Source organism: Sinocyclocheilus anshuiensis, unplaced genomic scaffold (genome assembly GCF_001515605.1).
Source record: "Sinocyclocheilus anshuiensis isolate Anshui unplaced genomic scaffold, SAMN03320099.WGS_v1.1 scaffold615, whole genome shotgun sequence".
Classification (NCBI taxonomy): Eukaryota; Metazoa; Chordata; class Actinopteri; order Cypriniformes; family Cyprinidae; genus Sinocyclocheilus; species Sinocyclocheilus anshuiensis.
The window spans coordinates 604,925-620,288 of NW_015552647.1; the positions used below are offsets into that span (position 1 = coordinate 604,925).

A 15,364-nucleotide genomic window follows, 5' to 3' on the forward strand; every position below is an offset into this window, starting at 1 on the left:
AAACTCTCATTCCAGCATAATAATCAAGGAACTTTGCTGCCGTACCATGGGTGCAGCAGGCGCAAAGATATTACTCAGCGCCTGAAAATAGTCCCCAACTAGGTAACTTCCAATGGAAGGCACGCTCTCTGTGCAAGCAGGTGGTCATCTTGGTTATGTTGGCGGAAGTTAGCCTATTTTCAGGCGCTGCGTAATATCATTGCGCCTACTGCACCCATGGTATGGCAGCAAAGTTCCTTGATTATTACACCGGCATGAGAGTATAGTTCCTAGCCATATCGGCCTACAAAATCACAACTTTTCATTTTCCATCTAATCAGATTCAATGGTCTATGCTAAGCTAAGCTAAAAGTGCTACCGCCAGACCCGGAGATCGGCTGAATGGATTCGACAACAGTAAAACTCAACTGTTTAACTCTAGGGGACAAAAATAGTGGAGTGTTCCTTTAATAATTTGAACTTGGCTTCGTTTAATGCTAGTTGGATTAGAAATATTGATTGAGTTTTAATGACTTTTCAGTTTCATCATGAACACTGTATTTCAACTATTTGCACCTCAACATATATATAATGTATTCAAAGAATTGAATTTCCAAGGAGACGTCCTTCCTGTAGTTTAGGTCTTCCTGTAACTCAACCGGTAGAAGGTGACAAACAAACAATGCTGTGTCATAATCTGCTTATGAGTGTTGAGAAGGTATTTTAACATCCAGGAAGTAATTTTTGTAGTGATTTTTTATTTTTAAAAATAGTGGAGTGTTCCTTTAAATAAGGTCTTTATGATATCAAAATTTTTGATACCATATAATTTTTATAATTCTTGTCGCCAGTATCAATATCACAAAAAACTAATACTAGCCTAAATTGAAAAAAATTAAATAAAAAACAACAAAAACAAGCTCACTGAAGACAAGTAAACAGTCAGTAATTAAATAAGAATAAGAAACCAATTACAAGCAATAGGACAAAAAACTACAGTAGAACAAATAAATAAGGCATGCTACATACTAGGGTTGGGCCGATAGTCGATGCCATCGTCCATCGCCGATGGCTGATAGACATCATGATCCCCCCCCTCCATACCCGCCGCATCCCAATACCGTGTTCGGAAAGAAAAATGACGTGTATATGGAACCCCTAAAGGGAATAAATATGAGATGGGAAGAAAATACATATTTTAATCATTTCTCTCGCAGTTATATCATTGGGTAATATTACTGTATATAAATTGCGGGCATCAGGGAGCTGCTATTATGCCTGGCATTAAAACTGCTTTTGAATACACGATGCTTTTTAGTTTCACTTTCGAGATTCGCGATCGCACGTACTCTGTTTATTATACTATGGAGAGGCAGTACTTACCACACATTTTACAAGATTCATTTTTTGTCAGTGGTGCTGAGGATCTGCAAATCATTCGCCATCGTCCTCAGTCATCTCTCCTTACTCTGTTTATGTGGTAAGTGAAATTTTATGTACTGTAATGTAACAGGCAACCGTTAGCAATTGTTTTCTGAATACGGATTCATGTTTCGGGCACACCCCCTAACTCCCCCCCAAACGATGTCATCGTCCATCGTGATGTTTCACTGTAGACATCGTCCATGCCAATTTTGTAGACATCGCCAAACCCTACTACATACATCGTATAAAGTAATCAAATGTATAAAAAACTGCATATTCTTCACTGTGTAAATTAAATATATATTTCTTCTTATTAGAGTTACAAAAGTGAATTAGTCAAGAGCAGTGAGAGATTTTCTCTCTTTTGTTGTTTGATTAACATGAATGAAATACAGAAGGAATATGAGACTGCTGTCACTTTAAGAGCTACTGGGATCCAATCTACTGTTACACGTGTTTTCTTTCTTTCTGTTTGCTTTCATTTAAGAACTAAATTACTGTGTTTACAAAGATACTTGCAAAGATGGGCATTTTGATACATACAAGTGTGTGTATTTAACTGTTTAAGGCCTATAAAGTGGAAAAATATCTCCCGCGCTCTATGAGCACCTCTCTGACAGCGTTCTAAGACTGATGCTACTGATTGCGTTTCAACATCTTAAAATCACTTGTTTTTAAACCACACTGCTTAAAAACGTATGCAAACAATACGTTTTCATGACCTCATAGCACAGCAATGTCATGTGAGCATGTAACCACAATAGAGATGATAGTCCATAATCTCTACTGGTTGACACGTTTCTCCAAGTTAACCATGTCTACCAGTATATCGCCCTCCCCTACATGTCATTTCAAACTCATTTGAGTTTCTTTTCTCTGTGGAGCACAAATAGAAAAGATTAGAAGAATGTTAATGCTGCATATTCATTGAAAATATCAAAAATCCAGTGACAGCATTCCACAAAACATCTCTTTTTGTATACCACATACGGTATAAATAAAGTCATATGGGTTTGGCCCAACATGATGACTAAATGATGACAGAATAGCCTTTTTTGGCAGGTGAACTATCCATTTAACCCTCATGGGCCTTGGATGAAAAAATCAGGCTCTGATGACCACTTTGACCTGCAACATTTCTGAAATGTACAGATCAGAGAGGAGCCTTGTTTTCTTGCTCTTAAAATGTGAAATGAAAATCTGGATGGATTTTAAATGTAATTTAAGATATGTTTCACTTTCCTTTTCATCCTCTCCAGCCAACTGCTCTTTACAACTACAATACTCTTTAAAACATCAATGCCGCTCTGAGGCATACAGTAAAAAGGCCTGTTCTCTTGCCACACTTTCTGCTAGGATTAATACATGTTGGCCTTTTTGTGTTCTGATAAGACGGACCTTGAGGCATTTGTAGGCAAAGAACGGACTCTTTTTTGAATAACAGCAGCTTCCCTCGAAAACCAGGCCCAGCGCAACCTGACAATTGTCCGGTTAGCATTTCTCCTTTAAAACAAACGAGGGGCCGGAGAGCGCAAACCCTTCTCCACAGGACTGGCCGCTGCCTTCGCACAGCTGTGCCGTATTTATCATCTCGCTCCCAACCATGGCAATTTGGCAGTGAGATCACCGGGTGACGAGGTTAACTACTAAAGTTGCATGTAACTTGGAGCCTCCCTCATGATGATTAATCAAGCCAGCCCCTTTTTCCCTGCATTGCATGCAGCGTCGAGCATCTGTGATGGTCAAAGCAAACAAATGGCGTTTTGCCTTTGTTCCTGAAGATGATGCACATCGAACATCCCAAGTAATTAATTTTACATCGCTTCATCTGCGGGGTCCCAAAAGCTAATGAAAGTGTTTTCATGTCACATTGGAGTTCAAGACCCTCTCACTGAGTTATGAGGGGAATGAAGTAATCGGGCCTTGTATTAATCACGTTTAGGTCATTATAGAGTATAAAATGGATTTTAATGTGTGTTTAAAAGTTGAAAAGTTGGTTTAATTCATTTCAATTTATTGATGTAACACTTACAGCAATTACTTCAAAGCTGGTTCTAACATGTTGTACTCATAGCAGGTTCTTCAGGGAAAATGCAAAAAATATTGATGGCGCATCTTGCACACAGAGGTGTATATAAATGTTTTGTCCAATAAAATGAATTTAGAATAAAAGTGTCATCTACCTGTAAAGCCACCTGGAGGTGACTTAATAGGAAGAAATAAATCAGGAATTTCTTCTGTGACATAAACTAAAGACTTCAGGCTACACTCTTAAAAATAAAACCTCCAAAAGGTGGCTTTTGTAGTGATGACAGTAAGGTTTTGATGTAAAAATCCAATTCATTTTCTCCAATGGATTTTTGATGACTACACAAACTAAAACTCTTTATTAATAACTTTTTTTTTTTTTTTGAAATCCCTGTGGAGAAAATCAATGGAAAAAATACCTCTGGACTCAAGGCCACTGAAAAAGTGTACCATCACAATTGTCCAGTATAGGAAATTTGACTATTTTATCAAATAATGTAATGGGATTTCACTCTTAAATGACATGAAATTACTGATAAAATGTTCTTAATAAGTTTTAAATGTCCTGTTTCCTTCTCAATAGTGCCGCATCCGCAGAAGCAACTGTCCTATAACACATCCAAAGCTGGGGTGGTAAAGCTCACGCAAACCTTGGGCACAGAGTGGATCGACCGAGGCGTTCAAGTCAATTGCATCTCCCCGTAAGTGTGACAGACCATAGACTGTGCTGTGTGGGATAAGTCAAAATTTCACTGGAATACATTTTCATTGCTGCTAACATGATTATTTCCCACTTGGTGCAATCTTAAGCAGAGTCACGTGCTCTGGGTCTTCCCAATATTATGTTTTTGGATGTAACACATGAATCAATGCCAACTTTTTTTGCAAACAAAAAAAAAGGCCTTTCTCTCTTCATATGTGCATTGCACCAATTAAGCAGAGAGGACTGTTTTGATATTTAAGTGGAAACTTAATTTGTTTTGACAGGGTCAAAATGCATTATTTTCCACAATGGGCCACACAATTGAGACTCAGTTACTAAATTACAGTGTGAAACAATGCAATCCAGCTTAATTGGATGACGTCTAGAGGGATGAGTAGAGCAAACAGTTTCTTTAATTGTTATATTCAATTAGGGATTCAAATTAGCCTCTTCAGCAGAAGTGTCAGCAAAACAATGGCAGCCTTGTTTGTATCTATTTGTCAGCGCAATTCTTCTGAGGAAAGGAAGAAAAGAGCAAGAGGAAGCGTGCGCGTGTCGCTTGAAGCCGAGCATCCCCAAGCCCCCGTGCTTCCGCAACACGTGCACATGTGCTCTTTATTCATTTCTATATAGCGCCAGTTTGTTTTCTAATTTTAATTTGCGAGGAAGCAATTCTTTTCTCTATGTCGAAACCCCCACCCCTGCCTCAAACACAAGGTCTCTCAATGGGCCCCTGATTTCTGTGAAGTGACGGTTCGTAAATATGCATACAGTAGGGGGGACCACAATTAGCGTGTGTGAGGTTGACTGCCGCCTGATTTCATTGGCAACTTTAGCCGCGACTGTGATAAGCCGCATTATCTGCAAAATTGGCTGAGGGAAAACAGTAAGCCTTTGATTGCCAGGACGGGTTCCCAGATAAAGCACTGCTGAAGAGAAATATAATTGAGATTTATATATGTTAACCAAAGGTTTCACATGCTACTTCAGCGCCTCTAATTTAGCTGCGGTGTCGGATTTGGTATCAAGTCGAATGGAATCTATTCGTAAATGGCGCGGCAGGCTGTTGGGGATTTGGGCTGTCAGTGAGTGTGTGAACAGGCAGGCTGTATTTCCCATGCGGCCGCCCGGTGTGAAGTACATTTGCTCCAATTTGGAGTGCATTTCCTTTAGTTAGGCACTAAAGTGCCACTCAAGTTTGAACGTAATTTCAAAATCACAGTTGATGTGGACAGTTGGTGATCTAGTTTACTACATGCAGCTCTTTTAGTGCTGCATAAGAAACATAACATAAGAAATGTACTCATTACATATTACAGTCATCATGAAAGGGCAATCACAACAGCAGCCCAATTTATTTGAAAAAGAAAAAAGGCCAAGAATGGATTTTTATCCTTTGGAAATTGATTGCATTGTGTGCAGTCTGTACCAAATGGTGCCAGACCTGAATATGATTGTCGCCTTATTACTGGGAAATTTTTCTGAGTCTCTACCATGAAGGTGACCATGAAGTGAATGGTGAAGGAAGCTCACCCTCAAAAAGTTACAGTATTTTTTTTAAACTAAATTAATGTTGAGTCAATTCATGTCTGTCTATATATATTTTTTAATATACATAACATTCTGCATTTGACCAAAATACTGTAATATAGTGAAATATTATTACAATAAAAAAAATGTATTCCTGTGATGGCAAAGCTGAATTTCTTAGCAGCTATTACTTCAGTCTTCAGTGTCACATTCAGAAATCATTCTAATATACTGATTTGGTGCTCAAGAAGCATTTCTTAATCTTAACACAGTTGAAAACAGTTGTGTTGCTTAATATTTTTGTGGAATTCTGAGATGAATAGAAAGTTCAAAAGAACAGTATTTATTCAATATATATATAATTTTAAGGCATTTTATTTTAGTTAATCACCATTAATCACATATATTTTGATATTTGCTGAACATCAATTAAAGGCCATTGGTCAAATGGCTACTGTTTTATAGGAGTTATACAGTATATGTATGGCTTAGGTGACACTCAAATTGGTAAGTAATTTTAGAGGTGGTGCAAATAGATTTGATTTTATGAAAGATCATGAAAACAAAAATGCACAATAAGACCAGGAACCAGGTTTTAAGAAAGTAAATAGGGTCAGATTTGATTTCATGTTGACTTTAAGACTTCTGAAGTTCAGTTTGGAGTGTGTCAATCACACTATCCATCCATCAAAGGACACTGAACCAGTGTAAACACCATCAGAGCTGTTCTGCTCAGTACTGAGGTCCTTAAAGGATAGCCAACTTCATTTTATGTCACTGTGACTGCTATAACTGAAACAAGTGGCCCTGAAACAACACTGTCTCTCTGCCTCTCACGTCTGATCTGTCGGTCTCTCTCTCTTTCTCTACAGTGGTATTGTTGACACCCCTCTCATCCATTCAGAGAGTCTGGAGCCTCTAGTTCAGCGCTGGCTGTCAGATATCCCAGCCGGACGACTGGCTCAAGTGACAGACCTCCAAGCTGCAGTGGTATACTTGGCATCTGATGCCTCTGACTACATGACAGGGCATAACTTAGTCATAGAGGGTGGTCAGAGTCTGTGGTAGAGAAAGTTTGCCTCTTGGATTTTGTAATACACTCTCACCCAGTGTTCCTTAAGGATACTGAGTCACTAACTTGATTTTAATGATGCAGTACATCGGTGAAGGTATGTACTGTACATTTTAAGTAATCAACAGGTCCACAAACTTTTTTAGTGTGTAGTGTCTCAATTGTAAGCAACTCTACTTGTGCGTTAACTAATGCATTTTGTACGAGGTTTTTACATGTAAACACTTTTACAATAAACATTAACTTCCACGTTTTTTTCTCCAAATTTTTCAGCGTGTATTTTAATGTTTCACATATTTATTTTGAGTTAAAAATAACCTCAACCACTGCATTTTTTTTGCCTTGTTTTCCCAAATACAAATATCTAAACTTTCTTAAATCAAGATACTTAATTTACTTGAGAAGCAGCATGACATACACAACTGTAAGGTTTTGTTTTCTTTAAAAAAAAATTCATATCAAAAAAGAAAAAAATATTTGCCAATATTAGGAAAAATAATCTTTTTCCTTTGAATTAAGTTAATTTTTCTTACCCCATTGGCATTTTTTTCTTGTTTTATCCATAAACTCACTTAATTTTGATACATTTAATATCTGATGTCCTTTTGCTTCTCAAGTAAATGTATCTTGATTTAAGAACATTTAGATATTTGTACTGGAAAATAAGACAAATACTAAGTAATAACATTTATTGCAGCAAGGTAAACCTCAGCACATAACTCATCACATATCATTTGTGTTATAGGCATGGTTGATACTCAAATCATGTGGCTTGTTGTGGAGAGGTGTGTTACTACTTTTTGAAGTGTTCAGATGTACAATTTTGGCTTGGAAATGACATGAGCCGTTTTTGAACACTGGTCAAATATGAGCATAACAACTGTTCTCCAAATGTAATCACTACTAAATTTGCGCCCTGATTCAGATGCATCATAAACTTTTACAGTGGATTTGCAATGCTACGTACCTCAATACTATCTGCTATAACACTCGTTCAAGTCTATCCACCCATGTTCAACCTTGTGTATAACACTACCGGACTCTTTCACCATCAGCAGTCGTGAATGATCCTGTAAGGGCCTCTCCCACAGCTATCTTAATTGCTCGCTGTTCTGTGTATATGCTGAAAAACAATACTTGAATGAAAAGGCCAGTGAAAAACTTGACCCCAGTCACTGCAATTATTCTAAAGGAGTGGCCAATTAGTTCCATTAGTAAAGCAATAGGATAGCAGGTTTGCACATAAATGTCTATAATTTAATGCCATCAGCTCAGATACTTGGCCAGATATTTACATAATTAGTACGGTAAATGAGGAGATTGGTGTTGGAGAGCTTCATTGTTATGTTAGATCGACGATTCTGCCACTGATCTGAAGCCCAGCATCATATTAACTGTCAAGATATTCACTTTTAGATCCAAGAATACAAAATATGAATGTTTGGATGTGTTAAATTCAGAAATACTACTAATCAGGGCACAATTAGTATTTAATGGCAAAGTTATATTAAACATACTCTGAGAAGCTTTAAAAATCAGCGAGACTTAATGAGAATCAGTGATTAGATTAAAAGTATGATACAGTATCTGTCCACAAAGTGGAAGCATGGAGTCAGAAAGCTTCAGTTCACCATGTGCTTCTTGTTTTTTATACCAGCACATATCACTGAAGAAGCAATCAAGCTGTCATTGCCCATTGTCTACATTCTGTACATGGGGAATCTGCAGTTTATCTCCTTTTGGAAAGAAGATGATTGTTTAATATAAAATGCTTCTCAATCTACGTAAAATAAAATTTAGGATGCTAGGTTAAATGTTTGCTTTAGTATTCAGTCTATTGATATTTAAAGATTTTTTTTTTTTTTTTTGCAGTTCACAGGTGACCTTTAGATTTAGTAGTAGAATCCACATTTCAGTGTGTAAAAGGTTTGTTCGATAATAAATAAATAGTATAATAGCATTATAACACTACAACATAAAATATATATTAATCATATGTATGTGTGTGTATGTTATTAACAAATATTATAATATATAGAACGTAAATTATATACATTATTATATTACTACTACTACTACTACTATTACTTGAGAAGAAAAATGACTAAAGAGTCTTTTTTTCAGAAAACTTCTTAAACTGCTATACATGTTATATTATGTTTACTGCTGTAAACTATTTCCAAGCTCTCTTTGAAGACCTCATTTTCCCTGAACCTCTTGCACCGTAGGTTTTTTTTAGGCTAGGGTAGAAGCAGCTAACTTCAAACCTATGACTGCTCCATGATGTGTAAGTGATCTTGAATACATTATTGATGACCTCCTTGAGCTGCAATTACTATCAGGAGCGTGGGCACGGCTGTTGTGCTAAATGCGTCTTCAGTGGAAAAAGAAACTAGTGCTTTGCTGCTTCTCTTTTTCAAGTAGCCTATACATTCTTCACATGAACTTTGATTAATGTAGATATACTCTGTGTGTGTGTGTGTGTGTGTGTATATATATATATATATATATACACACACACACACATACATACACACTGCATATACAGATAGATACAATTTGTAATAAATTAAATATATATTAAAATATATCATTTTAATTATATATATTTTTAAGTTTATTTTAAATTATTGTTTTAAGCCTTATATTTATTTTAATGATTTTTACAAAATAATTTTTAGATTATTCTTAAACATCTTCCGTTTTAAATGTGTTGTAAATGATTAACATATATAGATACATTAGGCAGCAGTCTTAGTCCATATTAATAAGCTGTCTAGAGTGATTTTTATTCAGTTTTATATTATAACTTGAGTATACAAATGTCAGACACACACACATTCATATTCGCACAGATGCCACCGCACTGTAACCTTTCTACGCTGCTAAACAGTTGACATTTGAGAGTCCTTGCTTCAAACTAACTGTGAGTTGTAATTACATGCATTTTGAAATGAGCAATTATCGATAAACCCAAATTACTCAACCCCAAGGGGCTTGCTATCACGGCAGTGCTAGCTGTTTTTTTCTGTTTATGACATTTTATTTCATCCAGTTTCTTTTCAGTGACAAAATAGCTGACCATAAACAGGCTTCTTTCTCAGGTGAAGACTTTTAGTTGCATTTCCAACTGTTTGTGAGTGTACAAGTGTTTAATTCTGATGTGTAAGCTCTGTTTATGCCCTGTTTGTGATCTCATGTCTTATTGATGATAGCAAGCTTGCGCTGTTTGCTCAGATCAGACTCACCTGCTGACATACAGGACTTCAAAACACATTACAGTGTATAGAAAGGCACACTTCCACAGAATAATAAAAAGGGCAACATTTTGTCAACGTGTGCCGTACCTCTCGATTCTATTGAAATAGAGGCGGGAAACCGGCCACGCAGATGTGCATTATTCATGTAGACGACGTGTTTACTCTATTCATGTAGAGTGTACAACACATCATTCTCGCAGATTAAGGGCCTGTTTGACTGTAGCTGCCTAAACATTAAACCTCATGAATTACTGATTCACAATTTTTATTTGAGAGTTTGCATTTCTGAGTCACAACAGAACCAATGAGCTGTTTTAAAAACAACTGGTTTGTATGTGACCATCATAAATGATAAAAGTTGGCTTTCATTGATGTGCTGTCACAGAGGTCATGTCAAAAACATTTGATTAACATTGAAATGCTTTGTTTTATGCATCATAGTTTCTTTTTAAAGTATGTCAGTTCACTTGCAGTTATCCTAACAACTATTTTTAGTTATGTATAGCTGCTCTCTACTTGAATGGGGAAAGACCAAATTCTCTAAAAAAAAACATTTCTCAATAGCTATGTTTCCATCCCCCTATTTTTATGCGCATTTTGGAATATCGCATAAAAAAAACGCTGGATGGAAACGCACATAAAAATGTGCATAAACTTGGAAACACATTTACCAAAGAAATTCCACCATGCGCATCAAAACATCACGTTACTTTGCAGGTTGGAATGGGATAACTTGACTAAGCAGCGGACCAATCTTGTACTGAAATGTTGTTTTGGTCATTCTGAAATGCCTGAACAAAGCATGTCATCAAAGTATTTCTGTATAATTGTCTTACACAACTGCATTCCCAAACAGCAGGCATCCACCTCTGAAAGCAATGACAGCATTTATTGTTTCGTCTGCTCGCTCTGAGGCACAAGTAATTTATCATACTGTATATAAAAATTATTATATTTATATGATAGTGATATTTACTGGCAGTTTATCAGGAAGTGACGATTTTGTCACTCAGTGAAGGGAAACAATTCTTTACTCGCAAATGTTTTATGCGATATTCCAGTTTTGCACATAAGTTAAATTTGAATCTTTGGATGGAAACAAAGCTAGTGATATGTTTAAATGGCAGAATAAACTCTGGCAAGAATGGTATCATAAATTGTGCTTCTTGGGCTCAAATCTACAAAAAAATGTTAATATTAAAAAATGTACATATTTATTTACAGTGCGGTGATAGATATACTGTAGTTTGTTTGAACCTTTGACAATTAGTTTTAGCCACTTTGCTTGTGATTCTCAAATAAAAAAACTTCAATATGAAGAGTTCAGATGCAAAAGCCTCTAAGTGCCATTTGAAATTTTCTTCTAAAATTAGCATTTTTCTCAGGCTGCTATATGTTTACCCATGCAGGTGAAAAACAAATGCACTTCCATAATGTACTTAAAGTGCTCTATTTTCACACACTAATCTTGTACTCAATATACTAAAAATGATTCTTTAGTACTTCTTAAGATAAAAAAGATCATCTAAGTGTACTCAACTGTGCTATTTTGGGACACCATGAATATGAACTAAAATGCACTTTTAACATACTATATCCCCCTATTTTTATGCGCATTTTGGAATATCGCATAAAAAAAACGCTGGATGGAAACGCACATAAAAATGTGCATAAACTTGGAAACACATTTACCAAAGAAATTCCACCATGCGCATCAAAACATCACGTTACTTTGCAGGTTGGAATGGGATAACTTGACTAAGCAGCGGACCAATCTTGTACTGAAATGTTGTTTTGGTCATTCTGAAATGCCTGAACAAAGCATGTCATCAAAGTATTTCTGTATAATTGTCTTACACAACTGCATTCCCAAACAGCAGGCATCCACCTCTGAAAGCAATGACAGCATTTATTGTTTCGTCTGCTCGCTCTGAGGCACAAGTAATTTATCATACTGTATATAAAAATTATTATATTTATATGATAGTGATATTTACTGGCAGTTTATCAGGAAGTGACGATTTTGTCACTCAGTGAAGGGAAACAATTCTTTACTCGCAAATGTTTTATGCGATATTCCAGTTTTGCACATAAGTTAAATTTGAATCTTTGGATGGAAACAAAGCTAGTGATATGTTTAAATGGCAGAATAAACTCTGGCAAGAATGGTATCATAAATTGTGCTTCTTGGGCTCAAATCTACAAAAAAATGTTAATATTAAAAAATGTACATATTTATTTACAGTGCGGTGATAGATATACTGTAGTTTGTTTGAACCTTTGACAATTAGTTTTAGCCACTTTGCTTGTGATTCTCAAATAAAAAAACTTCAATATGAAGAGTTCAGATGCAAAAGCCTCTAAGTGCCATCTGAAATTTTCTTCTAAAATTAGCATTTTTCTCAGGCTGCTATATGTTTACCCATGCAGGTGAAAAACAAATGCACTTCCATAATGTACTTAAAGTGCTCTATTTTCACACACTAATCTTGTACTCAATATACTAAAAATGATTCTTTAGTACTTCTTAAGATAAAAAAGATCATCTAAGTGTACTCAACTGTGCTATTTTGGGACACCATGAATATGAACTAAAATGCACTTTTAACATACTATCTCTGTATTTAAAAAATGTATTTAGTTACCACTTGTAGTACACTTGAACCATCTTTCATACACTAGTACACTCAAGTGTACTACAAGTGGTGACTAAATACATTTTTTAAATACAGAGATAGTATGTTAAAAGCGCATTTTAGTTCATATTCATGACGTTCCAAAATAGCACAGTTGAGTACACTTAGATGATCTTAAGTTTATCTTAAGAAGTACTAAAGAATAATTTTTAGTATATTAAGTACAAAATTAGTGTGCGAAAATAGAGCACTTTAAATACATTATGGAAGTGTACTTTTTTCACCTGGGTATGTTCAGTTATTTCACTTTAATGGCAATGAAAAGAACCTATTCATTGCCATTAAAGCGAAATTACTGAACTTACATAGGAGCTTGAGAAAAATGCTCATTTTAGAAGAAAATTTCAGATGGCACTTCTGAACTCTTCATATATTCTAAATAGCAAACTAATAACCTTAATGACACTGTTACATTTATTTTTTTTAGTTGAATTTGCTGTCTTTTATACAGCTGGCATTGTCTTTTGTATTATGTAACCTACTGTGTGCTATACAGAACACTATATTGGCACTTTTAAACTTTTTAATAAAGAAAATTTCACATGAAAAACTCATGGCCTTTACAGATGAATGTAATATACTTCATCCAAACACCAGTTTTCTGCAAAATCCATTTGTTTCTACTGCTCCTTTATCCTCAGACACCTTTTGTCCATTATGTACTGTATATTTGTCTTCGACTGCAGCTTGTCTGCTAGTTAAAAATAGGAAAAAACCATAGTACAACCAAGTTTGTACATGACATGAGTCTAAACACAAAGTTATGAGTTTGTTGAGCTGAGGTTGTTTTGCCATTACATAAGCTATAACTTCTGGTGATTAATGAGGTGGCCTATTACCTAACACACTGTTGGTATACTTGTTTTCTCACACTGACAAGCATGTTCCTTAGGGGAGAATTCTATGGGGAGCTGGATGCATATGTGTTCTGCCATTTTGATGAATGAAAAAGTTGACTCGTATGGTGGAAAATTGTTGTCTCTCTTCAAAAAGAGTTTGAGCTTGCTGCCGGTGGCCCCTAAGGGACATTTGGAGAACAAAGGAGAACAACACGACGAATATGTCTAAGAAAACCACTCTGGAGGTGTTCAATAATGTATAGTCAACGTATGGCGTTCGGTATATGTTAGCGCAGCACTGTAAATGTGACCCGTAAGTTGCTGCAGTGTCTTTCACTTTCAACTGTGCAATAAAGAAAGCACTAAAATGCACTTTCAGCACATCCAGTTCTTGTTTGTAATGCAAAAAGTGATGCATTTTCCTGTAGAAGGCTTCCATTATGATAAACCGGACAGAGACTTGGTTCCACCGGCTCTTAAAACACCAGGGGAGGAATCCTGTTCTCGGAGTGGAGTCGTAAATAAAGCCTCGTTTCAAATTCTATTAATCTATTAATAGATGCTCCTCACAGCCTTGTGTTATTGCTGGAACCTCATTGCTTAATTTATGCACGTCCAGAGAAAGCTCATTTGCATTCTATAGACATTCCATATTCTACTCGTGCATCCAGAGAGATCATTTCAAAGGCAGATTCAGCTGCTGATGGAACATATTCATTTGAGCTACAAAACAAGGAACACAATTCAGATTAGAATTGCATTATCACAGATTAGAAATGCCATTACTACTGGGCTTAGATTATGATCTGCTGTGAAGAAAAAAAAAATGTTGGTTATGCAAGTTTGTTGAAGAAAACCAAAAATAAGCATTTTAAGCATGTTTCATTTGATCACAATGGCTTGTGGTGTTATTTAGAGCTGATTTTATTTATATCCTCTCCTTTTATATGTCATGCAGACATATTGTACATATCTCTATTGATACTGCTGCTTGTGAATCATGCATGACAGGTACTCAATAATAATGCTGCGGATCACTTTTGACATCTGGCTGTCGATGACGGAAGCTTTGTTCTGTGGTCTGATTTCACGTGCACCACATCAAAGGCTGAGGTTTCTCTCTCTAGGTAAGGGCTGAAGGATGATTTTACTGACTTTTCCTCCAAAATTGTCTATTAGAAGTGGCCTTGAGAATCACATGCACTTTTAGTTCACTGAACTGACAGTTGAAAAGGTTTTGCATAATTTCTTTCCTCTCCTTACGAAAACATACCATGGTTTTCACCTAAATGCAATAGTTACTACTGTAAAATCATACTAAATGAATAAGAACAGTATATAATTTAATTATATAAAATGTTATATTTTAAGATTGGTTAAAAAATGTTTTTGAAATAAGTCCCTTATGCTCATCGCATTTTTAAAATAAAATAAACTCATGAATAAATAAATAATTAATTAAAAACAGTAATATTGTGAAATATTATTACAATTTAACATAACTGGTTTCTATTGTAATACATTTAAAATGTAATTTATTCCTGTGATGGTAAAGTTGAATTTTCATCAGCCATTACTCTAGTTTTTAATGTCACATGATTCTTCAGGAATCATTCTAATATGCTGATTTGCTGCTAAAGAAACAGTTGTGCTTCATAATATTTTTGTGGAAATTGTGAAATATTTTGTTTTTCAGATTTTAATTATTTGATTATTTGATGAATATACACACACACACACACATCTTCACTGTATTTGTTGATCAGTTTAATCCATACTTGCTGAATTATTATTAATATTAATTTAAAATTAAAATGTCAAATTTATATTAA

At 35.5% G+C, this 15,364-nt stretch overlaps 1 protein-coding gene and 1 long non-coding RNA gene across 2 annotated transcripts in view; one reads left to right on the forward strand and one right to left on the reverse strand.

Annotated features, from left to right (window-relative positions):
• The window catches only part of LOC107667019 (uncharacterized), a 2,544-nt gene extending 1,503 nt beyond the window's left edge, over positions 1 to 1,041 (reverse strand). The window contains exon 1 of the long non-coding RNA XR_001631746.1: positions 1,009 to 1,041. This is a non-coding gene — a long non-coding RNA (uncharacterized LOC107667019). The remainder of the gene's footprint in view (positions 1 to 1,008) is intronic.
• The window catches only part of LOC107666963 (uncharacterized), a 17,567-nt gene extending 10,584 nt beyond the window's left edge, over positions 1 to 6,983 (forward strand). Inside the window, exons 10-11 of the mRNA XM_016458521.1 lie at positions 4,016 to 4,133; positions 6,538 to 6,983. Of these exons, the coding sequence (XP_016314007.1) occupies positions 4,016 to 4,133; positions 6,538 to 6,733 (314 nt within the window). The 3' untranslated portion in view covers positions 6,734 to 6,983. The remainder of the gene's footprint in view (positions 1 to 4,015; positions 4,134 to 6,537) is intronic.
• The last annotated feature ends 8,381 nt before the right edge of the window (positions 6,984 to 15,364 follow it).